This window comes from Phytophthora ramorum (genome assembly GCF_020800215.1).
Source record: "Phytophthora ramorum isolate Pr-102 chromosome Unknown Phyram_PR-102_s0025, whole genome shotgun sequence".
Taxonomy (NCBI): domain Eukaryota; phylum Oomycota; class Peronosporomycetes; order Peronosporales; family Peronosporaceae; genus Phytophthora; species Phytophthora ramorum.
In genome coordinates this window covers 156,914-178,587 of record NW_027150671.1, presented here as the reverse complement: position 1 = coordinate 178,587, position 21,674 = coordinate 156,914, and the positions used below count along the sequence as shown (strand labels likewise).

At 51.3% G+C, this 21,674-nt stretch overlaps 11 protein-coding genes across 12 annotated transcripts; 9 read left to right on the top strand and 2 right to left on the bottom strand.

The window, feature by feature from the left end:
* Positions 1-1,156: 1,156 nt before the first annotated feature.
* KRP23_15151 (uncharacterized protein) lies at positions 1,157-2,905 on the top strand (the record flags this gene model as incomplete). The annotated part of the gene is made up of 3 exons (XM_067886059.1): positions 1,157-1,957; positions 2,040-2,363; positions 2,444-2,905. 3 exons carry the CDS (start codon positions 1,157-1,159, stop codon positions 2,903-2,905), a joined length of 1,587 nt encoding a protein of 528 aa, XP_067736815.1.
* Positions 2,906-4,056: 1,151 nt separating this feature from the next.
* Positions 4,057-5,536, top strand: KRP23_15150 (uncharacterized protein; the record flags this gene model as incomplete). Its single annotated transcript, XM_067886058.1, has 3 exons — positions 4,057-4,644; positions 4,713-5,024; positions 5,096-5,536. 3 exons carry the CDS (start codon positions 4,057-4,059, stop codon positions 5,534-5,536), a joined length of 1,341 nt encoding a protein of 446 aa, XP_067736814.1.
* A 76-nt stretch (positions 5,537-5,612) lies between these two features.
* Positions 5,613-6,868, top strand: KRP23_15149 (uncharacterized protein; the record flags this gene model as incomplete). The annotated part of the gene is made up of 3 exons (XM_067886057.1): positions 5,613-5,951; positions 6,008-6,361; positions 6,428-6,868. 3 exons carry the CDS (start codon positions 5,613-5,615, stop codon positions 6,866-6,868), a joined length of 1,134 nt encoding a protein of 377 aa, XP_067736813.1.
* Positions 6,869-6,953: 85 nt separating this feature from the next.
* Positions 6,954-8,267, bottom strand: KRP23_15148 (uncharacterized protein; the record flags this gene model as incomplete). Its single annotated transcript, XM_067886056.1, has 3 exons — positions 6,954-7,379; positions 7,455-7,796; positions 7,866-8,267. The coding sequence occupies 3 exons, from the start codon at positions 8,265-8,267 to the stop codon at positions 6,954-6,956; spliced, it is 1,170 nt and encodes a 389-aa protein (XP_067736812.1).
* A 306-nt stretch (positions 8,268-8,573) lies between these two features.
* KRP23_15147 (uncharacterized protein) lies at positions 8,574-9,056 on the top strand (the record flags this gene model as incomplete). The annotated part of the gene is made up of 1 exon (XM_067886055.1): positions 8,574-9,056. One exon carries the CDS (start codon positions 8,574-8,576, stop codon positions 9,054-9,056), a length of 483 nt encoding a protein of 160 aa, XP_067736811.1.
* A 119-nt stretch (positions 9,057-9,175) lies between these two features.
* KRP23_15146 (uncharacterized protein) lies at positions 9,176-10,577 on the top strand (the record flags this gene model as incomplete). 2 transcript variants are annotated; one of them, XM_067886054.1, is made up of 3 exons in its annotated part: positions 9,176-9,721; positions 9,798-10,061; positions 10,143-10,577. In XM_067886054.1, 3 exons carry the CDS (start codon positions 9,176-9,178, stop codon positions 10,575-10,577), a joined length of 1,245 nt encoding a protein of 414 aa, XP_067736810.1. The 2 variants fall into 2 exon arrangements, with proteins under 2 accessions (XP_067736810.1, XP_067736809.1); XM_067886053.1 differs by having other exon boundaries at positions 9,795-10,061.
* Positions 10,578-11,209: 632 nt separating this feature from the next.
* KRP23_15145 (uncharacterized protein) lies at positions 11,210-12,290 on the top strand (the record flags this gene model as incomplete). The annotated part of the gene is made up of 3 exons (XM_067886052.1): positions 11,210-11,401; positions 11,476-11,784; positions 11,853-12,290. The coding sequence occupies 3 exons, from the start codon at positions 11,210-11,212 to the stop codon at positions 12,288-12,290; spliced, it is 939 nt and encodes a 312-aa protein (XP_067736808.1).
* A 999-nt stretch (positions 12,291-13,289) lies between these two features.
* KRP23_15144 (uncharacterized protein) lies at positions 13,290-13,946 on the top strand (the record flags this gene model as incomplete). Its single annotated transcript, XM_067886051.1, has 1 exon — positions 13,290-13,946. One exon carries the CDS (start codon positions 13,290-13,292, stop codon positions 13,944-13,946), a length of 657 nt encoding a protein of 218 aa, XP_067736807.1.
* Positions 13,947-14,533: 587 nt separating this feature from the next.
* Positions 14,534-16,091, top strand: KRP23_15143 (uncharacterized protein; the record flags this gene model as incomplete). The annotated part of the gene is made up of 3 exons (XM_067886050.1): positions 14,534-14,756; positions 14,841-15,223; positions 15,300-16,091. The coding sequence occupies 3 exons, from the start codon at positions 14,534-14,536 to the stop codon at positions 16,089-16,091; spliced, it is 1,398 nt and encodes a 465-aa protein (XP_067736806.1).
* A 1,249-nt stretch (positions 16,092-17,340) lies between these two features.
* Positions 17,341-18,943, top strand: KRP23_15142 (uncharacterized protein; the record flags this gene model as incomplete). The annotated part of the gene is made up of 2 exons (XM_067886047.1): positions 17,341-18,006; positions 18,077-18,943. 2 exons carry the CDS (start codon positions 17,341-17,343, stop codon positions 18,941-18,943), a joined length of 1,533 nt encoding a protein of 510 aa, XP_067736805.1.
* A 305-nt stretch (positions 18,944-19,248) lies between these two features.
* Positions 19,249-20,728, bottom strand: KRP23_15141 (uncharacterized protein; the record flags this gene model as incomplete). Its single annotated transcript, XM_067886046.1, has 3 exons — positions 19,249-19,698; positions 19,771-20,094; positions 20,156-20,728. 3 exons carry the CDS (start codon positions 20,726-20,728, stop codon positions 19,249-19,251), a joined length of 1,347 nt encoding a protein of 448 aa, XP_067736804.1.
* Between the last annotated feature and the right edge of the window lie 946 nt (positions 20,729-21,674).

Sequence of the window (21,674 nt, the reverse complement as noted above, 5' to 3'; positions counted from 1 at the left end):
GGTCACGGGTGATAGCGGCTACATCCGGTGGGAGGTGGAAGGCCAGCCACTCTATGAAATCACCGCAGAGAGTATCACAAACCCACCGCAAAACGCTGCGCAGACGAATCCGAGGAAAATCATGATCGAGGAGCCGATGTACTTCATTTTCAACGTTGCTCTTTCAAGTACCTGGGGGTCGAAACCTCCAAACGCTGGCGTCTCTGGTTGTTACGGCGACGGAAAGGATAACAAGACCAACGCCATTTGCGATGCATTCCCGATGAAAATGAAGATCGACTACATCCGAGTGTATCAGGACACGTCCACCATGGCCTACGGGTGCGACCCAGCGACACACCCGACGAAGAAGTGGATCGAAGATCATATCGAGCTCTACCAAGATGATGATAATATGGTAATCGACGTTGCTGGCAAGGCTTTCTGCAGCTCGGACGACGACTGCACTATCGCGTCTAAGAGCTCAGCGTCCGTGAGAACAGGCTACTGCACCAACGGCCGATGTGAGTGCGCTTCGCACACCTGGACCGGGCCTCGTTGCACGGATACGACCAAAGTCAAGAGTGACGACAACCAGTACGGCCCGCCATTGTTTGTATCGATTGCGGTCGCTGGTGTGGTCATACTAGCCACTTTCGGGACGTTCCTCTACACCACCGCCAGCGAGAAGCGGGAGATCGAACGGCGGCTGAAAACTCACGCTCTCCAAGTGGAGCGCGCGAAGCAAGCTTCTGGGCGTGCTGCATCGGAAGAAATTGAAGTTGGGCCTGAGAAGACTGGGTACAGCACAAACTTTGTCTAGACGAAGCCATTCCTTTCAGAGTACTACATGTACTACGTTGTGCATGCATTAGTTCTTGTATACGTGCATATTGTGCTTGAAACTACGGCTCCATCATTATCCGTTGTTGCGTCTTGCTTTAGTGCGAAAACAACATTTGCCATTTGAAGCAAAATTCGCAAACCAAAATTCGGCAAAAAGCGACAGTAGTAATCAATTATCCGTATCCCTATCCCTTACCGCCGGGCGTAATCCGCCCAACGCCTACTCCATACTCACTTCAAGTAATGCGTTTTGTCTCAGTGACTTGAGCACAATCATCAGGTTTAACGCGAAAATACCAGTCCGGCTTTTCCTCTATTGACCATTTTGACCATGATGAACAGCTTCCAGCTCGAAGACGCTTCGTCCCTGGCGCTGGAGCAGGCGTTGGCCTTCGCGGACGCCTGTGACGTGGGCAGCGACGAGGAGAGAACAGTGGCAGACCAGGAGCTGGACGCGCTGCTGGCGGATGTGCAGCCCGACGACTTGTTCGACCCATCGCTGAACCTCATGGCCATGCCCGAAGCGCTCAAGTCGCCGCCCCTGGGCGAGTTCACGGGCCTCATGATGGGCACAGAGTCGGACACGTCGCTCGAAAGCGCGCTGGCGGTGCTCACGACGCAGTGCGACGCGTCCACGAGCGATGGCAGCAACAGCAGCGACGATGCGACGCCTTCGACTGACTCTAGAGTCAAGAAAATGAAGCGCCCGAGGGCAGCGTCCCCCACACGTACGGCCAAGGACTTTGCAGCTGCCAACGCCGAGCTGGCGGCCAAGGCGGCGGCGGCCAATGGCTCGCCGGCGGAGGTGAAGAAGCCCACTAAGAAGCGGATCCGCAGACAGAGAGAGGAGCTGCTGTACCTCCGCGTGAAGGTACAGGAGATGGAAAGCAGCTTGGCTGAGCTCAAGAGCAACGAGGGCCACGGCAGCTCTACGCAGCTGGCGTGCAACGGGAAGCAAAAGGCCGAGCGACCCTCGCTGCTGTCCTCCGTGTGGGAGAGTCTCGCCAACAGGCAGTACAAGGACAGAGAACGCGCCGAGCAGGAGAACCGCAAGCTCAAATCGACACTGGAAGGCCAGATCAAGTTGGCTAAGTGCCTCGAGAAGATCTTAGAAGATCAACCGGAGAGCGATGTATGTGTTGTTGTATTGATTTCACTTGTGGCTCATTTACAGATTTTGTTCTGACGATAATCTGTGCTGCTCTGTCATTCAGATGATGTCGGGCCCGCCCCGCTCCGAACAGTCGAAGGTGCTTACCATGGCTGTCAGCAGCGACCAGAAAGCTGTCCATGCTCAGCTATTATCCGAACTGGATGCTGGGTTCGATGCAGTGGATGCTAGCTATGATATCAGGAAATACGCAGAGATCGAGAAGGACAAGGTCGACGTCCGGGTTAGCTCGAGCTTGGACAACGGTATCGCCCTGCAGTTTGTGGGCTTCAAGCGAATTCCGTTCCCGCAAGATGTGACAGCGCGAGGAATGTGGCGATTCACCTCCTACGAGGCTACGAAACGCCAGGCTTACTTCTACGAGGAGGTACGCAGCAACATCCGTGAAAAACTGCGCGTGGCTTGTGCAGTTTGGCTGATTAATGTTACTCCCGTCTCACCTCACAGCATGACACCTCGTCCGAACAACACACCGTCGCCAGGACTTTCGGCCAGAAAATCCAGAGTGATAACGGCAGCCTTGACTATCGCTGCGAGAGCGTGTTGGAGTGTCGCAGGCGCGGCGACCGCGTGGTAATAGTCACGCGGGGCCTCGCAAAGCCCATCAAGTTCTCCGCGGCACCGGTGAACGGCATCCGCTTCCACGAGAACGGGTGGATCGTGATTGAGAAGGCGTCGGCGAAAGACGGGTCGTCCAAGGGCAAGTGGTCGACGATCTCGTCGTGCATGGAACTGAAGCCGATCTTCGATGTCGACGCCTCGGACCAGGATTTCACCGTGGGGGCACTCACGGATTTTGTCATCGACTCGTTCCACCGCAATATGCACCTCGGCGAAGAGGTCGTCGCGGGCATCATGATGGAGGAGGCCCGGAAGGCCGCCACGCAGCCAGCATCGTCCTGGCCGTAGCCTCCGTTCAAACGTTCGCGTGCAATAGATTTTTTTCTCGTTTTGTTTTGCAGAGACACAGTCTTGCCGTCATCGATTGATCATGGCCCCATGTGCACAGCGGTAATCAGCTTTTGCCACCATCATTCCACCTGCAATGACACGCAAATCTCCGAGCAGACCAGTCGGACTCGCACATGGCGGTGCTCGCCATATCGCCGATCGTCGAGAAAATCCGGTCGATGGCGATATGAACGGCAGCCGCCGTTGCGCAAGGTGATGATGTGCCACGAGCCATCATCGAGCGAGGCTGCTCTCACAACTGGTGCACTCCACTTGGTGGAGAATGCTGCATTGGCAGAGGCGACTTTCAACGCGAAAAACGAGTTCCGAATGACTTACTAAAATTGTAGCATTAGCACGTGCTACATGTGCATGTACGGACGGCGAGCAACTTGACCACAGTGACCACTGTTGTCCTCCATACGTCAAGAGACACGGGAGCCCGCGTGGTGCACAACATTTGTCCGTCTCAAGTTCCCCCTGACCAACTGAACCAAGCTGATGGCGTGCTCGAAAAACTACTCTACAACTTTACGTAGTCAACAAATTATTTGTTACAGGTATATATGTTATAAAGATACGAATATACTTTATTCTGAAAACCATAACAACCAAATAAGGGAGGTTATCCAAGTTCCCAGAGATAAATTAAGAGCGTATTGCTCGAATAAGCACGGTTGTTCCGCCCCAAAAACGTTTGGGCGCAATCCGCGCAATCGGTCTTTCAAAGCCGGGGCTCCAGCAACAGCTCGTTCGCGTGCCATTCAAGTCCGCCACTCGAAAATGGCAGGCTTCTCCGATTGACACAGGCTCGCCGAGCTATAGATCGACCGCTGATAAAGCGGCAGGGAAGTATTTCGAGAATAAACTCCCACCCTCCTCGATGCCGTGCCGACCAAAGCTAAAGTCTGTCCCCAGCCATTCAGGTTCAGGTTCCGGTGTGCTTATTGTTTACGGTATGACCCGTGTTGACTACCCCTGGGGGCGGCGTAAACTCTAGTCGTGTCTCGCGCCGCTTGCGCACGTTTGCGGCCTCAGACTTTGAGCTTTGAAATGCAAAACCATTTAAGTTTTCACTCTGAAAGACGCAATACCGCACCGAATGCCCCATGAGCTTCTCGTACGTCACAGACGACGCGCCACGGCTGTCCGTGGACGACGTTCTCGGCCTCATCGACTGGAAGGAGCTAGAAAACGTGCTCTCGAGTCCTGATGACACGAGTCGACCACCGATGTCAGTCGACGTGCCAATGGACCCGATGGACATGGAACCCATGGTGGTGGGTCCATTGGCGAAGACTTCGCCGCCGCGACGTACCAGGAAGTCCAGCCGCTCAATGCCCGACACAACGACAACGCCAAAAGCAACTCAAGCAGCTGCACCACCTGCAACCGGGCCGCCTCCCAAGAAGAAACGCATTCGCCGTGAAATCGTCGAGCTCAAGTTCTTGCGCAGCAAAGTCAAGGAGCTCGACGAACAGCTGCGAGGGCTGCAGCTCGGGTTCTCGACGTCTGCGGGGGAATCGTTGCCGCTTGAGGGGCTCATGCCGTCTGTGTGGACGTCCATGGCTGGCCGTCAGCTGAAAGACAGGATGCGCGCAGAACGTGAAAACCAGGAGCTGCGAAGCATGTTGCAGGACCAACTGAAGATTGCACAGGGTCTTGAAGAAACACTGAAGCAACTTCCGCCCAGTCAGGTAAGCAACGAACGAGTTCACGACCATCTACTAGCAAATTTGGTCCTAACTTGCTGATCGATCACCAGAATCTTGGCAACCAGCTCGCTCCGATACTCCCACCTGATCTCTTCGGCCCGTCGAGCTCGGAGACACTCGCCGAAAGTCTAGCTCACTTGGAGCGCTCGTACTTGAGCGTCGACGAGGCCTTCACGACGGAAGGTATTGAGCAGCTCGAGATGGACAACCACGATATTAAGGCAATTCTCCACCCGTCATACGGCACGTGCATTCGCTTCGCCACTCGCATCGCAATGCCCTTTAACTACGACGTCACCAGCCGGGCAATGTGGCGATTCATCACGGAAGAGGGACTCATCTCACTCGCCAGCTCTTTCGACGTAAGCACAGAATTGTCAGTTTCTTGCATCACATTGTATCTTTAACCTGTTGTACTCTTGCTGCCAAATAGAAAATCTACAACACCAAGGACATCCAAGCTCACTGCTTTGCCTTCCGCCTTCCAGATTCCGATCCGCCAAAGGATTATTGGATGAACCAAGTGGTCCAGAAGCACCAAGAAGACAATCGGATGGTTATCGTAGGGAGATCTACCATCCACCCCTACGTGAAGGACAACAGCCACCCGACTGGAGTGTCCTTCATTGACGACGCTCGGATCACTGTCAGTGATAGCAGCAGCAACGGGGTCCCTCAAACGTGTGTCAAGGCGTGCGTGTATTTAGTCCCAGATTTTGGCGCCGGCAACTCGGATGAAACCGTGGGAATCAGCGAATTGCTGGAGTTCTTCATTAAATCTGCCACTCCAGTGATTCTGCGGTGTCGAGAGATGATCATGACGATGTTGCAGCAGGAAGCAGAAGCCGTCAAACAGACAGCAGTACGGCTATGAGTTTGATGTACCCATGTAGCAAAGTCACAAAAGTGAGCAAATAAAGTCAGAGTAACCTTACATAACATTTGTTCTCATGTCAGAGACGGCCAAGCCGAGCGGGAGTAAGCGTGTGCGGCGCGTTCATAGAGAGCTACCGCTCTATCGACAGCAAGTGGACGAGCTGCAGCTCAAAGTGAAGCGTCTCAAGCTGCAAAAGACGTCGCCGAATGTTCAGCACAACTGGACGGACCAAATAAGAACTACTTCGAGTAGTACATGTAGTTCCGTGTGGAACGACATTGCAGAGGGGCAATTGAAGGAGCGACTGCGCGCGGAGCAGCAAAATGAAGAGCTCAAAATGTCGTACAGCCAGCTGATTGAGTTTTCAGATGGGCTGCAAAAGTTTTTCCAGAGATGTGAAAATAGTAAACAGGTAAAGTGACTTGGAAGAAAGTGGCCCCACGCAAAACTTACGTAAGTTTTGTGCAGGAGTTGTGCGAGAAGATCAAGAACAAGCCCCAGTCCCAGTATTGGGACCTAATAACAAAAGCAGACGACGAGATCTTCTCCGAGCAATTGACGATGGTGGTGAGGATGTATCTGGAGTTGCAGCAGCGGTGGAAACAGTCCCAGTCGCCCAGCAGAAGGATAAGTTTTGGTTGGGATTTGTCATTGGGTGAGGAGGTGATCAAGTTTGATCCCAACGTCAAAGTGGGAATTGTGTTTGAGGCACGCAGCGGCACAGTGCTGCCGTTCAAGTTAGACGTGGCTGTCGAGGCGTTCTGGAAATTATTTGGCTGCATGCAACAAGACGTGAGCTGTATCAGCCACAGCGATATTTCGGTAAGATATGAACCTTTTCCACTGTAATGCTGCTTGTGTCTAAAGCCGTGATTCATTGTTGTACAGACGGATTCGCTAGTGCGATCGTTTTCGCTCAAGATGGATTTCGAGGGCTTCTTCTCGCGAGCGTCGGGCAAGTACACGTGCCGCAAATTCGTCACAGAGACCGAAGTCATGCTCGTGTGGATCGAGTGCGCAGATTTGTTGGAGTTCGGTGGTGCCCAGTTTCATGGAATGCAGTATTTGAAACGAGGGTACGTGAAGCTGCGACGCGTTCTCCGCCAAGGACCTGGCGAGCAGTCCACGTCGACTGTAGTTGAAGCGTTCTCCGAGACTTCTCCTGTGTTTCAAGAGGGCACCGATAACCAGGCAGCGCAGACTCAGGACTTGATAAAAGCAGTGAAGCGGTCGTATAGTAGGGTGAACAACGTATTTTGCCAGACGATGAGTAACTTCTTGCTAGAGGAAGATTGGAAAGCGACAGTAGGTGGCGACAGAGTAGATTGATAAACACACATTTTTAAGAATAAAAAAAACAGATTCTTTTCCACGCGTTGTTATCGTACGTCAATCTTCGCATGCATATCGTTTGCTAGCCGAATGTAGCTTTCCAATCTTCTTCGAGCAGCAGGTTGGCCATCGCTTGTCCAACAATTTTGTTCAGTTTGTTGTGTGTCTGGTTAGCCGAGTTAATGAACGCTTCAGTTTGCTGCAGGATATCAGCGTCGCCTTCGCGGAAGATTGGGATAGTCTCAACATGTTTTTCTACCACCGTCGACGTGGACTGCTCCCCGGGTCCTTCGTGAGGAACTCGCCGCAGCTTAATGCACGCTCGCTTTTGATATTGCATTCCTTTGAACTTGATCCCACCAAACTCCGAGACATCGGTATGATCGGCCCACACAATCGTGACCTCGTCTTTAGCAACATATTGCTGGCATGTATACTTTCCAGAAGCCCGTAGTATCAAGCCTTCAAGCTGCAGTCGAATCGAGAACGACTGAGCGATGGTATCCGTCTAAAAAATCGAAACAGCAACGATTAGCTCGACAATATCCTCAAAATATTATACATTCACAACCTTCTAACGTACAGGCACTTTGGTAAAATCATCGCAGCTCGGCACCTCTCCATGTTCGAGACAAAAGAATCTCCAATATGCTCTGGCTGCCACTTGCAAATTGAACGGCACCGCCATACCGCAGTGCATCTCGAGAGCAACCCCACTATTGGCACTCGGATTTCGCTTCACCGCCACGTTCCCCATACACAATCCCCAATCAAAGTTCATCGTCTTACCCGGAGCCTGACCCTGTTGCAGCTCCAGTCGTAGCCTCGCCACACTCGCCAGTTGCTCCGCAAAAAGCTCATGATCCGCCTCCACTGCAAGTTCCCAAAACTTGAGCGGCTGCTTCACTGTCAAACCCCCCACTAACTGCACATAAACACAATTCTCAGCATCTACATAAACTAAGTTAGTGGTCGCCAATGTCAGTTTTCCAACCTTTTCTCGACTGCCGCATTTCTCAAGAAGCTTGAGCAGTTCCGTCGAGAATTGGGTCAGTTGAGTTTGTGTGTCGCGGAGTCTTTTCTGTTGGCTCTGGGCCCTCAGTCTCTCTTGAAATTGACGCTCTGCAATTGCGTTCCACACTGAAACAGCTTCGGTTCCTGCAGTTGTGCGCATCTGGTCTCTGCAAGTGTCTTGGTGCTCCATGGCCACGGACAGGGACTTTTGCAGCTTCAATCGCTTGAGTTTCAGCTCCAGCTCCTGCACTTGCTGGCGGTGGAGCGACAGCTCGACGTGAATGCGACGCACGCGCTTTTTGTTCCCCCATTTGGTCAGTCCACCCTCTGATGGAGCTAAGTAGGCACAGGCACGTTTGCCGTCGGGCTTCGACGCCAGCATGGTTGCAAACGAAAGACTGGGCCAATTCAGACTATTTTACATTCTGGTCTATTTTTTGTGATTGGCTTCATATTTTGTGAAGGCAAAGGCAACCGATATCCACTCACTCGACTTCTCGTATTATTGTAGCCACAACACGAGGTGCCTGTCCACTTTTCCAGTCAATAACTTCTCCGACGCAATGATTTTGCTCACCCATCGTCGTTATTATTAAGCGATCTTGATCTTCCCCCGGCTCAATTGCGTTTTTGCAAGGAGACCTCACTACCGAACATGCCGACTTCGAGATCAATTGGACGCACAGCGATGGAGACTACGCTGGATTTCATCACTGACTGGGGCATGGAACTCATCCTTGAGCTGGACGTTGGCGAGCTGAACGCTGGTGATTCGCCGACTTCCGTAGCCGATACGTTCGATGCCATCGACGGGTTTGGACACGTCTTGTCCTCTGCAACAGAAGCAAAGCAGTCGATTCCTGTCCAACCATCCCCCCAGTGCCCAACGTCCAAGAAACGAAAGCGTCAGACGCCAAAGCAAGAGATCGACAGACTTCGACTGCTCGAGTACAACCTGACGCGAAGACTCGAGACCGTGCAGCTGGAATCTCACACCGTGCGCAGCGGCGATAATAAGGAGCTCATTTTCTGGAAACGACTCGCTGCTCGCCAATACCAGCAGCGCGTCGCGTCTGAGCAAGAAAACCAGCGGCTCAAGAAGCTCGTCGCGTCTCGCATCGCGCACGCCAAGCGTCTGAACACGTCCGTGCTCCAAACAATATACAACTAATATCCATCAAAATGTAGATTCACTGTGAATTTCCCACGAAAGCATCGCTTATGCAGTGGATTTTCTAGTCGAAACAGTTCACATAAGTACGAACATATCATTCTCAAACTCGAGCCACAATGGACAAGGCTCAAGGTGTCGCTCCATTCCTCGTCGCCTGCGATGACGCTGCGACGGTTGAAGCTGCTCTGAGCCTGCTCGAGAATTGCGACGACCCAATTCCGGACCACGTTATGGCCGACGCGGACCAAAATCTAGACGCGACGCTCGCCGACCTGTCGGAGTTCCTGGACGTTCCCGTGCCCAAGGCAGACAGTGACAAAGTCCAGGAACCCTCGAGCCCGTGCGACGTCGTCGCGGTTTCCAGTGAAAAAGTCCGTCGTCGGGTGACCCCAAAGCAGGAAATTGAGACTTTACGGCAACAGGAGCGAGAATTGGCGTGCAGACTCGAGAATTTGAGACTTCAAGCGTACGACCAGAAACTACAGGGCTCAGCGACGAAGAACGGGAAAGTGCTGCCCTTTTGGAAGAAAATTGCATCACGACAGTATCAGAGTCGACTCGATTCGGAGCGGGAGAACCGACGGCTGCGGTCTCTTGTGATGCTGCACGTCGGCAGAGCGAAACGCATGAAATTAGCGTGGAAGAAGCAAATGACCTCAGAGGTGGGGGTGGACAGCACTAGAATACACTTGTTGGTGTTGTATTGCGATACTGACGCTGTTGCTGTGTTTTCAGCAGGGCTACCACGAGCAAAAGTCCACTCGGAGCGAGCTTTCTAATGGCCTCGAAGCCTCCGACACGCCAAAAGTGATGAGCCAGTTGACAACGGACGTCGACGCCGTCTACGTTGGCCTCGACGCATTCGTGGCAGGTGTATGGCAAGAGCACAGGAGCCAGCTTTCATTTCTTGAGAATTCCGAGGCGTATTCATTGCCATTCGAGAGACAGGATGTAGATCGGGCTATGTGGCACTCTTTGGGGTCACGCTTCAGCATGCATCAGGTAAACTGTGGAGCTTGTATGTTCTCGTATAGTTGAGCGCGTGTAGCTCTAACGTTCTCATTGTTTCTTGTTTTCTTAAAGCGTCATGTAAACGTGGACGAGGACACCATCACGTGCCATGTGCTTCGATCCTTTCGAGTGCCAAGGATGGACATGATTCTCCGGATTCGGTGGGTGGCGAAGAAGTACCGGGAGGCAGATCGCACTGTGGTTATCACGCGGGCGTTGGTAGAGCCGCAGAACCTGCCTATCGGAGCAAATGTTGGCTTTCGAGAGACCCAAGTGTCCATTGTTTCAGGCCCAAGATATCTTGATGATAATGCGGTCGCTGCTCTGACGAGCATTGACACACGCATGAGTGTGACGTGCTCCGGCCCCGAGGGCGGCAGCGGCGACGGCATGCGCGCTTGGGCAGCCTCCTCTGAAGCTGCAGATGCGCGCAATGCGTGGATGCACGCCTTCCAGATACGAAAAAACGCTATAGAAGACAGACTCTTCGAAGAAACGCGACAATAAGCACCAGACACACTGGCGGTGGAAATGAATCCGATTTCGGCGTAGGCGGGTCAAAGGTTTTAGGATTTTCGCGGCGACTCAAACCCTGTTTACGGCACCTCCGGATCCCTAAGCGCACAGAGATTATGTTCGCCACAGCTTACGCCACATGGGAGGGGCTAAGCCAATCCGGTCTCAGTTTATAGACAACCACAGCTCGATCACGCATTCTGACTCTCAATTTGTGCTCGCGGAATGGACGTCACGGCTGGAACGTGTCATTTCCAAACAACCAGGGCGTTAGCGACAACGAGTAGCTTGAGAAAGCGCCACCTGTGGATCCCTTCGCGTATAGAACAACTGAAGATTGCAACCCACCAAAGTTCGAGAACCTGAGTCAAATGTCCGACAACCCGATCAGTCCTGCCAGCACGACAGGCTATGAGAGCCAGAAAAGGCTCAGCGATCTCAACAAACCCAAGCTAAAGCGTGTGCGGCGTGATAAGGTAGAGCTCGACCACCTCCGACTTGAGGCAAGGAAGCTACAAGCAGAGTTGGCCCAGATACAAGCGATTCACACACAACAGCGTGGAATCTCAAGTCAACAGCGAGTCAAAGGTGCCAACTACAGAGCCCCAGAGAACTCCCAAGCTATGTATGGCTATAGATTAATAGCACCCCGGAAGCGAGTCAAAGAGTTCATGTGGCAACACATTGCAGAAAGCCAACTGAAGGAAAGAATGCGGGCTCAGACTCGAAACCAAGAGCTCCGCGAACAGCTCAAAGCTGAGTGTGAGCTGGGACGACAAATGATGATTCTTCTGCATCGTCGCCCAATGTCACAGGTACTGTATGACCTTACGAAATCTGTGGATATGCATTCTATACTTAATTGACCGAAACACCTTTGAATCTTCAGCATTCTGCAGCACTGCAAGACCTTCATGGCCGCCACAGTATACCGATCAAAAGTCCTAACGACATTTTCGAGGACCAGGTGGTGCAAGCGGAAAATGCGTTGCTGGACATGGACAGAGTGCTTCAAAGGCCTGCATTTAAGGATATGAATGCTTGCTTCGTCAACACATCTATCACAACCAACAAAAATGCAAAAGCATTCGTCATGGAGTCCAACATGATACTGCCTTTTGCCTCTCAAGTGGCTGCCAACGCGGTTTGGAAGGTGCTGACCACCGACAAGATGAAGAAGCACTGTTACGAGCATCGGGTGCGTGAACGTGTGGGTGGTGGGGGAGAATGCAGGATTTGGCTAACGTTTTTTCGGTGGGTTCTCAGGTTGTCCACAAATCCGACACTGTTGTATCTCAAGATTTTGGCATCCACTTCATCACGGACGTGTCGGATGCAGATTTCCGCTGCAAGTACACAATTTGCCGATTCAATGACGCTGGTCGGGTAGTAGTTGTATGGGTTGCTATGTACGAGCCTATCGAGCTGAATGAGCTCCAGTATTCGGGTATCCGGTGCCAGCAACTCGGTTGGGTCGAGTTCAAAGATTCCCGATCAGCTGGGGCTAGTAGCACTCGTACACGCTCGTACTCTCGTCTCACATTTGATGTCGACGATGATACCCAGAAGAAAGAGCTGCAAGTCCGGTCTTTATTCAATCTAGCCCAGCCGATACACGAAAAAGTTGCGAGTTTGTGTTCATCGATGCTCGAGAAGGCCCTGATTGAAGAAGATTGGAAGATGCAGAATTGGTCGACGGAATAAAATATGCTGGGGTCATTTAGTTAGTCGAAAGGTTCGGGTAGCCATTTCAAATGACGAAATCCACCAGTCCTACATTTCCATGAGAGTTACATCTGCCTTACTCAACGCTTTACAGTTGAGGCGCTATCGACTATTGTGGACCTGCTTGGCATACCTTATAGGACTCACTGCATCCACACGACTAATCCATGCTACAAAATAATTGCGATGCTAACGTCGGAGCGTGACTGGAGATACCGGACATTTTTGACTGGGACCAGTCAAAATGCTAATCGAACACTTATTCCTTTACTGCAATTCCGCCATCGAGAACGCAGAGTTGACATGTATCTTGGCGTTGTCTATTGTAACAACAGTGTCTATAACGTTTACTCCCGAAAGCATGTACCTTAGACGATGCAGGAAATCCATGGCGCCAGAAGAATCCACCCGCGCTTAAGCAAGACCCCGACCGATCACCCCTACACTTTCCAAAATGTTCTGCGCGATGTCGTTGAGCTTTTCGTCAGGATCGATTATAGTCGTAACCGAGAAAGCGGCGTGGAGAGGTCTGTGCCATATTGGCATGAAGTATTGGTGCCACCAAGGCACTGAGCGATATCCTTAATATCGGAACGGATTATTGAGTCAAAATGCATGAACAGGCGAAGTAGATACAAGCTTTACTTTTGCGCTGAACGCAAGTTTCAGCGGCCAAGGTGGGTCCATCCACGTTGCTGCGTGGGACACGCTCCTTCCTTGCTTTTCAGTGTCAAGTCGTGGGGGAAGCTCCAGACGAACGAACTCAGGATTATTGCACCTATACAGTGAAATCGCGCTTACCCACTTTGAAAATCCTGTCGTGGAAGTGTTGTGTGTGTCGTTAGACATGTTCTCGCTCCCCCGAAGGAACTACATGTAGTGGCCAGACATGGCTTTGTGATACTTGTGGGCAAGTGCCTCCATTGCCTATGTCTCAATCACCTCCATTGCAGAATTGACTGTCTTGAGGCAAGTGTTATGGACCAGATCGGCGATATGCTCGACCACGACCACTCTCTAGATGAAATGTTAGCTTTCATCGACGCTTACGACTTCGGCATCTCCTCACTCGACGGCCATGACCACGCCGTTGGCCCCATAGGGTGTTTTGATTCCATCGAAATCGAAGACACGCTCGTAGTATCCCCAGAAGATGCGGCGCCAGACATCGGACACGAGTTCGATGTTCAACTGCAGTCTCATGGAGTATCCGCAGCATCTGGAACCATCAACGATCAAGATTGCAGTGTTTCATCCAGTGGATCAAAGCCGTTGGCAGAGCCTTGCAAAGAGCGTGGGCGAGTGCGAGAGCGCGTTGTCCGTCTGCGAAGTGTGGTTAAGCAGTTGGAGCGGCAGCTCGAAGAACTTACTGGGCTTTGTCGGCAAAAGGCTAAACTGGTCGAAGGTGAAGAACTCATTGAAAACGGCGAGAATGAAAACACTGCGGTGAATACAAAACGTAATGCGGCGGAGAGCGGTAGCGACGTGGTAACCTGGCAACAACGCGCAATCAAGCAGTACGCAGCGAGACGAGTGGCCGAAAAAGAGAACATGCATCTACGAGAGCGCCTGGAGGAACAACTACGAGTGGCGAAGCGACTGGAACGTCTCATTCAGGGGCAATTTCCAGACTAATAGGTAGAATTAGCACCATTTGAAACGATTCATTGACTTATCGGTGTTGTGCCTCAGAGTTAGGGCAGGCACTCGGTTACTGCAGAAAATCTCGATCTAGGACGCAGCTCCGATTTCTATTAAGAACACGGCTGGCCTTGAGAGCGCTACAGGACACATCACGTCTACGGTAGGCTGACTACAGCGTATCCATACATACATGTATTAACAATCCGATTCCATCCATGATCACGCACAATTTGTCGTCTTGTTGCATCTCCACAAAATCCATCCAAGCACTGAACAGGAAATGAAGCGGAGACCGTGCCACTGGTTATCTGGACTGCGGCCACGCTAGCCGTTACTGGCTTCGTGTGCAGTGTTGAAGTCATCGCACGGGAGATCGTTGGGGCCTTGTTGTGCAAAGGGCAATGCATTACAGCTAATACTGTACGCGACTTTCATACCGTAATCGGCCCTCTTACATCACTGTGACACATCACTGAGGACCAGACAGGTGTGGTGGAAAAATCAACTCCAGCTGCTGGCCCAGCAGTGCTGGCTCGCGCAGCAGTACGGTGTCAATCAGCACTTTGAGAGTTATCGCCATGCCAAGCGAAGAGGAATTTCTCGACGCGGTCTCGCTAGACTTCGGGCTTCCCTCCAGTTTGGCTGCCATGGACGACACCAACGAACCTGAATCGAGTCACGTTGCGAACCTATCGAACTCACTAGAGCCTGCCGAACTTGACTTGGAGTTGGCTGGGGCGTCCAGCGATGTAATGGACGAGAGTTTCCAAGCCGCGATGCAGCTCCTCGACGAGTCTTTCGGTACGGGGATCCATTCCGAGAGCGAGTTCTCACCGCAGGTGAGTGATCCTATGATTAAAAGCATTGACACACCCTGTATTTCAGCTGAGGAATCCTCGGCCAGCATCGCCAATGGTTTGCCCTCTCCGAAAGATGCCGTCGCTTCAAAGCCCAGACTACGACACCGAGTCTCTACGAAGCAACAGATAAGCAAACTTCGTGGTACAATCGAGGAGCTCTCTGAACAATTAGAATCGTTGAGATCTGGACCCTCTCAAGCAGAAGCAGTAGGAAGGGGGGCCCCGTTCAGACTGGACTCCAGTGAAGTAGGGTCCACTGATCCGTTGTGGCAGCAGATTGCTACGCGACAACTTGAACGCCGTCGGGAGGCTGAAAGGGACAATGCAAAGCTGCGCGCAATGCTCGACTTGCAGGTTCAAGAGGCAAAGAATCTCAAACGTGTTTTGAAGCGCCGGACGAGGATCGAGGTCTGTACAGTATCCTATTGAGAGCATTCCTTGCGCAGCTTTAGACTAACTACTGATGCTTGGTGTTCTGCTGCAGATGCTGGAAGACATGCTTGGCGTAAAGCGACACAAGATAATGGCTGAGACCAAGCCCGACGACAGTTTACACGTGCTTCAGGAAATGCTCCGAAGCACTGACGACATCTTCGCTGGAGTTGACAGCGATTTTACGAACAAAGGGATGGATCAGGTGCCTTGCCCGGGGAAAACACGAACTGCAAACCGCCACGCCACAAATGGAACCATGTTGGAGATTATGGAGAAGCAGATCGTGCCTTTCAAAGCCAAGATGACGAAAAAGGCTGTAGCGTCAGCGCTCGGACAAATTGCAATGCAGCCTTTGCAGTGCGTCAAAGTCGTCGACGTCCAGGTTGACTTTTACGCGCAAAACTCGCAACAGTCAGACGACACTATGATGATCAGCTATACAGTAATGACTGCAGGGTTCCACCGCGCAGATATGCGACTTGTTCGCATTCGCAAAGTGATGAGAAAATATGTCGAGGTGGATCGAACAGTGTTTATCTGTCGGATCAGCGCAAAGTCCCAGTTGGCGTCTCGGAAGGAGGGAGTTGAATTACGTTCCGTAATTCGTGTGGTCGTGGAGAAGGCTAATATGCTGCAGGGGAATCAAGATGATACGACACTTATCAAGAGCTACTACAGCGTAACCCGGCACGTGCCGGTAAAAGAAGAATTTTGGTTACACACTGACGTGGATTTGGCAATTGCCGCTTGGGACGAATCTATCGCTCGTGTGTCGGGCGAAGTAGAAAGTTTCATGCTGGATGCAAAGATGAGCTCCACCACGACAACGGAGAGCAACTAGCACCGTTGTTGTTATTGAAATTGTTTTGCTCAGATTGTGTCCAGTGCATGCATTTTGAACGCGTATTCATTGTCTCGTAGAGCACTGCGAAAAGCTTAGAGCAAGGGTGAGCCTTTGTGATACAGACGCTTGGAGAAAAGACCTAAAGACCAGCCAAAGGTACGCCGTCGATCTGAACCTCTTGAACGCTTCTATCATAGTCAATGTAGTTTTAGCAGCGGTACCAGGTTGCTAAAAACCAATGCGGTGGCGATTTTTCACGCAGTACTTCTCAGATGTCCACGTTCAGTTGGTAAATCTGAAGCAGATCACGTCCAACTTTTTCAGTCGCCCGCATGACTGTACCATTTCCGAAAAAACGCTACGGAAAGCATGCTCCTATCTGACCCGTGGGAAAAAAGAGATCGCAGACCTCCGATTGAGCTGAAGTGCGCTGTCAGGTGCTCAAGATGCAAGAATTGGTGCGGGATTCGACGATCCATCATGTTGTCTGTCTCCATACGCAGACAGAGTTGCATTGACTGCTGGATATCTTGCAAAACCTTCATTTTTTTTTACGGATGTTCTTGTCACTCAGAGTGCACCTTTGCGGAGAGGGAGGCAGTCGAATTCGCACTTTTCTCTTCTAACTTGTACGTAGGCGCATGTGGAATGAGCTTTGGCGTATAGATTTTAGTGAAACTGTGGCCAAACGACGATTTACTGCGCAGGATTCAAGTGCATTACGCTAAAAGCTTCTCCGCTGAGCTATTTGAGCGCTGCTACTGGTAGTACAGTTTGTCAAAGACTTGAATCGTAGCCCACTCGTGACTACGATAACGAAGTTCACACAAACAAATGTAATCTCTCCATTCTATCGGACAAGCTACGATAATTTTTCTGGAACGGTCTTCCAACCAGTTATACCCTCCCACAAAAGCTCAAATGACCGTCATTCAACAACTAACCCCGGAAGCATTAGCTTCTGCTCAGACACGACGGGGAGATCAGGGCTTAATGTGCTGCGTATAATGCACTTACTTAAGCATTAATAGGTCTGCACATACTGCAAGCGTGGTGACGAAGGTGACACCTCATTTGGTGTCGACTGATCACGTGCAAGGTTCAAACTCGCTCTTTTGCTGGCGAGGTTACAAACAGGACCATGCGGCGCCACGCGATTTGCTCGAACAAAGTAAACTGCTGGCATCATCACTCATTCCTGCATTCTCTCCCTCCACCCAAGACTTCCGTCGTCAGTACTTTGTCTATGGATTCGATTGAGTCACTCAACGATCCTCCACTTGTTCCTCTCCGTCGAACCCACTCCCTCGAGTTTGAAAATGGCCCTGAGGTCGAGTTCGATACACGTGACGCTGCTGAATCGGACGTCGACATCCACGCAGCAGCTCAACTCTTCGACTCGTTCGACGTTGACGAATTTATAAGCGCTGTAAACACTCCGGTCTCTACAGTCTCAACGAACCAAGCTGCAACTGCAGCAAGAAGTGAGGATTCGTCTCAAGGAAGCTGGTCGCTTTCGAAACTGGTGAGTGGTGCTGCGTTAACGGAGACCGTCACAAGCACCGCCTCGGAAGAGCCGAACGCAGATTTTGCCGACTTGGTTTCTAAAAAGCCAGGTCGAAAGTCACGCAAAGAGGAGATCGTTGATTTGCGGGAGTCCGTAGAGCAGCTGACGGATCAAGTGGAAGCTCTGAAGACTCTGCCTACGCTAGAAGCAGAGCCAACCAACCAGTCTGTCAGTGTATTGAAGAAACGTGCAGGCCCCTCGCTCTGGAAGTTTGCTGCAATGAGGCAGCTTGAGAGAAGACGCAATGCCGAAGAAGACAACGTCACGTTACGCGAAATGTTAGAGATGCAAGTGCAGGAGGCGAAATGTTTGCAACGCATTCTCAAACGCCGCACTAAAATTCAGGTACGATAGACGAAATGTGTTGACTGCCGGGCCCAGCGTACTCATATGCTCACTGAATGGCTTGGTACAGACGATGGAAGACATGCTGGGGATGAAACGCCGCAAGAATGCCCGACTTTCCTCTGCGCCGCGTGACAATTCCTCGATTTTCAAGAAAATGCTTCGGGACACAGATCGAATCTACGCTGCTGTAGACCGTCACTTCGCTATGCATGGCGTGGCTGACCTCCCGTGTCCTGGCCAGAAGCACGACGTAAAACGCAGCATCGTCAACGGGATTGTCTTCGAAAAGATGCAACGAAATATGCTCCCGTTCAGTCTTCTCAAGACACAAAAGGCAGCTTGGGTGGTTCTAAATGAACTCGGAACAAGTGGCTTTAAGAGAATCAAGGACTTCATCAAACTAGTGGACTTCCACGCTCAGCAGACCGAGGAATCTCGTGACACAATTGCTACCAGCTACTTCACGGTGACACCGGGGCATGAACGTGTCAGTGGTGCACAGGTACGAAAGGTTATGCGCATGTTCATCGAAGAAGACCGTGCTGTCTTCGTATGGGAAATGATGGCGGAACCAAAGCTCAAGAGCAGCAATGCACCCGTGGGCTATGAGCTCCACTCAACGCTGCAAGTCGTCATGCGTCAGGGAATAGAGCCAACTATCAGTGGGGATGACTCAACGGAGCTCTTGATACACTTTTGCGGGTCACGGCACGACTTGGACATACCCATGAGCGCTAATTTCCGCGAGCCAGGGCATCTTGACTTAGGGATTGCCGTGTGGGATAAGATGGTCTCGTGTATTGCTCCAGAGGTAGAGAGCATGCTAATCGACGAGGCATGCGGCTTGAACGTGGCATCAGTGGAGAGCCCCGTACCATCATCATCTGGATGCGATTCCCCCACCGGGAGTTTAATAGCTTCGACAGCGGCTTAGAGAACCACGAGACCAAGTCGGGCTGCAGAATTTGTTGTATCTGCCTTGATCGAGGTCAAAAGGTCTACAGATAAAATTTAAGCGGCGAATACTTCAACTCATGTTCCTTTCTTCGAGAGTGAGAGCCTCGATTCCAGGCTGATAATATCTACTCCGCTTCCCACTTGGATGTTTGTGCTCATTGAGCTGGCGGAACAAGAATAAAAACTAACTTTTCCTTTTTACTTTTGTTAATGATGCACCTTTGCCGGAGCGCTCGAGAATTTGTTTGGGAAATGTTAGGGAATAAGGCCAAGAAGGACACGTTATTTGCGTGATTCCAGTTGCATCCTAGCATCGTCAAACAAAATGTTTTCGAGCCGTTCAGTTAAGTTGGAAAACCTACGGTTCCAGCCGTTGATCGCCAGTTCCATGTAGGCCGCGCCACGAAACATCAGCGCTGCTTCTTTGCCTTCGTCACATCTAGTCGTCCACAAGTACTTTTCGATGGTAGCAGTCCCCCCTCCCGATGCCAAAGCTTGACCTTTACGAACGACTATCACGGCCGTTTCTTGGAACAACAAACCAAGACACCCGAGACTTCGACTGGTAGGCTCGATCACATCACGGCAGACGAACACGACCCGATCATCTTCAACGTATCTCCGAGCAGCTCGTCGTTCTTGTACGAAGGAGGCATGTCCAGCAGCAGTGCACGCGTACTGTGCATGGCTTGTGGTGACGTCGTCTGTCTGCTGTGTATCCTGCACACACATCTATTGGTCACGAAACAAAAGCGTAAGTTCTTGCCTTTACAGTCAACACGCGACCTGAACGATATACCGTACCTTGAGCTCGACAATTTCGCCATCACGAGTCTTTCGTCCGCTAAGTGTCTTCCAGACAGCATCTGCGGTCGTGTGCGTGTCGAACGGCACTTGGGTTTTGTCCAGTAGCTCGAAAAATAAACTATTCACTGCATCTGGGTACGCCTGGTGAGTTCGTCCCGGACAAGGCAGGTCGGCCATGCCTTTCTTCGCCAACAGAGCGTCGACGCCAGTGTAAACGGTGTCTGTGCCCTCCAGCAGCTCCTTGAAAATACGCTCGTTGTCGGTCGGTGTCTGGCTGAATATTTCTCGCCCACGCTGATGAATCGGCATGAGTTCCAGCATCTACAACAACAAAGCCCCAGTCAGAAACTTACCCAATCCCATTAATCTCAGCCGCACCAACCTCTTCGCAGTATCGCCGCTTGAGCATACGCTTGAGATTCGTAGCACACTTTGCCTGCTCCATGACATCGCCGCGTAGTTTCGCATTCCTCTCTTCCGTTTCCTTCCGAAGATTTAACTGCCTCGAGGCGATGCCCTTCCACAGTGTCGTGGCCAGACTATTCGACGCCCCATTTTGTCGCGAGGCAGCCTCCGCCAACTTGATCGACGACATTTTCAAGGCCTGCAGTTTGTGCGAGAGCTGGCTGGCTGTCTTTCTCAACTCCACGATCTCGTCTTTGCGGGGTGCTCCACGTCGTCGACGTTTGGTTGGTTGAGACGGGACTTGAGGCCACGGAGCACTCGCAACAAGACTGCTAACGTCGTCCTGGCTTGTGACCGAAGACATCTTATCAGAACTCTTTGACACGTCGTCCTCGTTTAGTTCGAAGGCGCCAATTAACTCCAGCATTGCGCTCGTTGCATGGCTGTCAGCCAGGCCTGCTGGTGCGAGGTCACACCCCGCGATGAAGTCGAACGTGGCTTGGAACGAGTCGATCTCGTCGCCTGCAGCGCAGGTCATCGATGTCTTCATGAGAGCGTTATCGAGTATCAGTCAGTTTGAGGAATGCCACTGCGTGGCCAAATGTGCCAAAGCAGATCCCTTTACCTGATCACGAAACGAGACCTCCGCCTGACCTGACAGGCTGAAATTCAGGATAAGGACTTATCTCTTGGAAGAAATGCACTGTCGCTATCATGTGATTTGGTGGCCATGGTGCCATTCAAGCAGCTGACGAGACTTCTCGCATACTGCACACTGTATAAACTAACTATCTCCGAAGGATGACGCCTATAAAGTAGGCGTAAGCAACAACTGAACGACATTCATCAGCACGCGAAGCACGTTGTTAAAATATGCATCTCCGACGTGCCTACGCTTTTTCATAGTACTCAAGTAGGACTAGGGATTTGTATCCCGTGCAATGCAGACCAGTTAGGTTAAGACAGATAAGGGTTATTATCCCCGCTTAGGACTTCCAGTCCTCACTTCTCAACCGACTTCCTCCTCAAGAGCCCTCTCTTATTAATACCTTACGCTCTCCCCCGCTGTCCTAATCCACTCCAAATCATTACGTGAAGAATCTCTTCCCGTCACCTAACACGCGATAAGAAGGATGCGGCTACATGTATTTGCCAGCCGCCGGCTATTGGGGTATTTTGTGTGTAGAAGGACGCAATACCTTTTTGGAAGTCTCCACAGGATGCCCATTTTGAAGCAAGAAAAACAGCGACTACTATTTAGTATACTTTGCTTTATCCAACAACTTGCCGCAAGAGCTAACAGGAGCTTATCCACGTAGGAAACGAGGAATGCAACAACAAATACGACGAGGTGCCGACAGTGGTCTAGAAGAAGATTGCTGCGCATTTTGAAGGTGGTCCTTTGAGTCAACAATGCGTCTTTGTTGCCGTAGATATCTAGTGACGAGCGTTTTGTACATGACAACGAGAGCATATTCTGCGTTCAACGAGTGCAA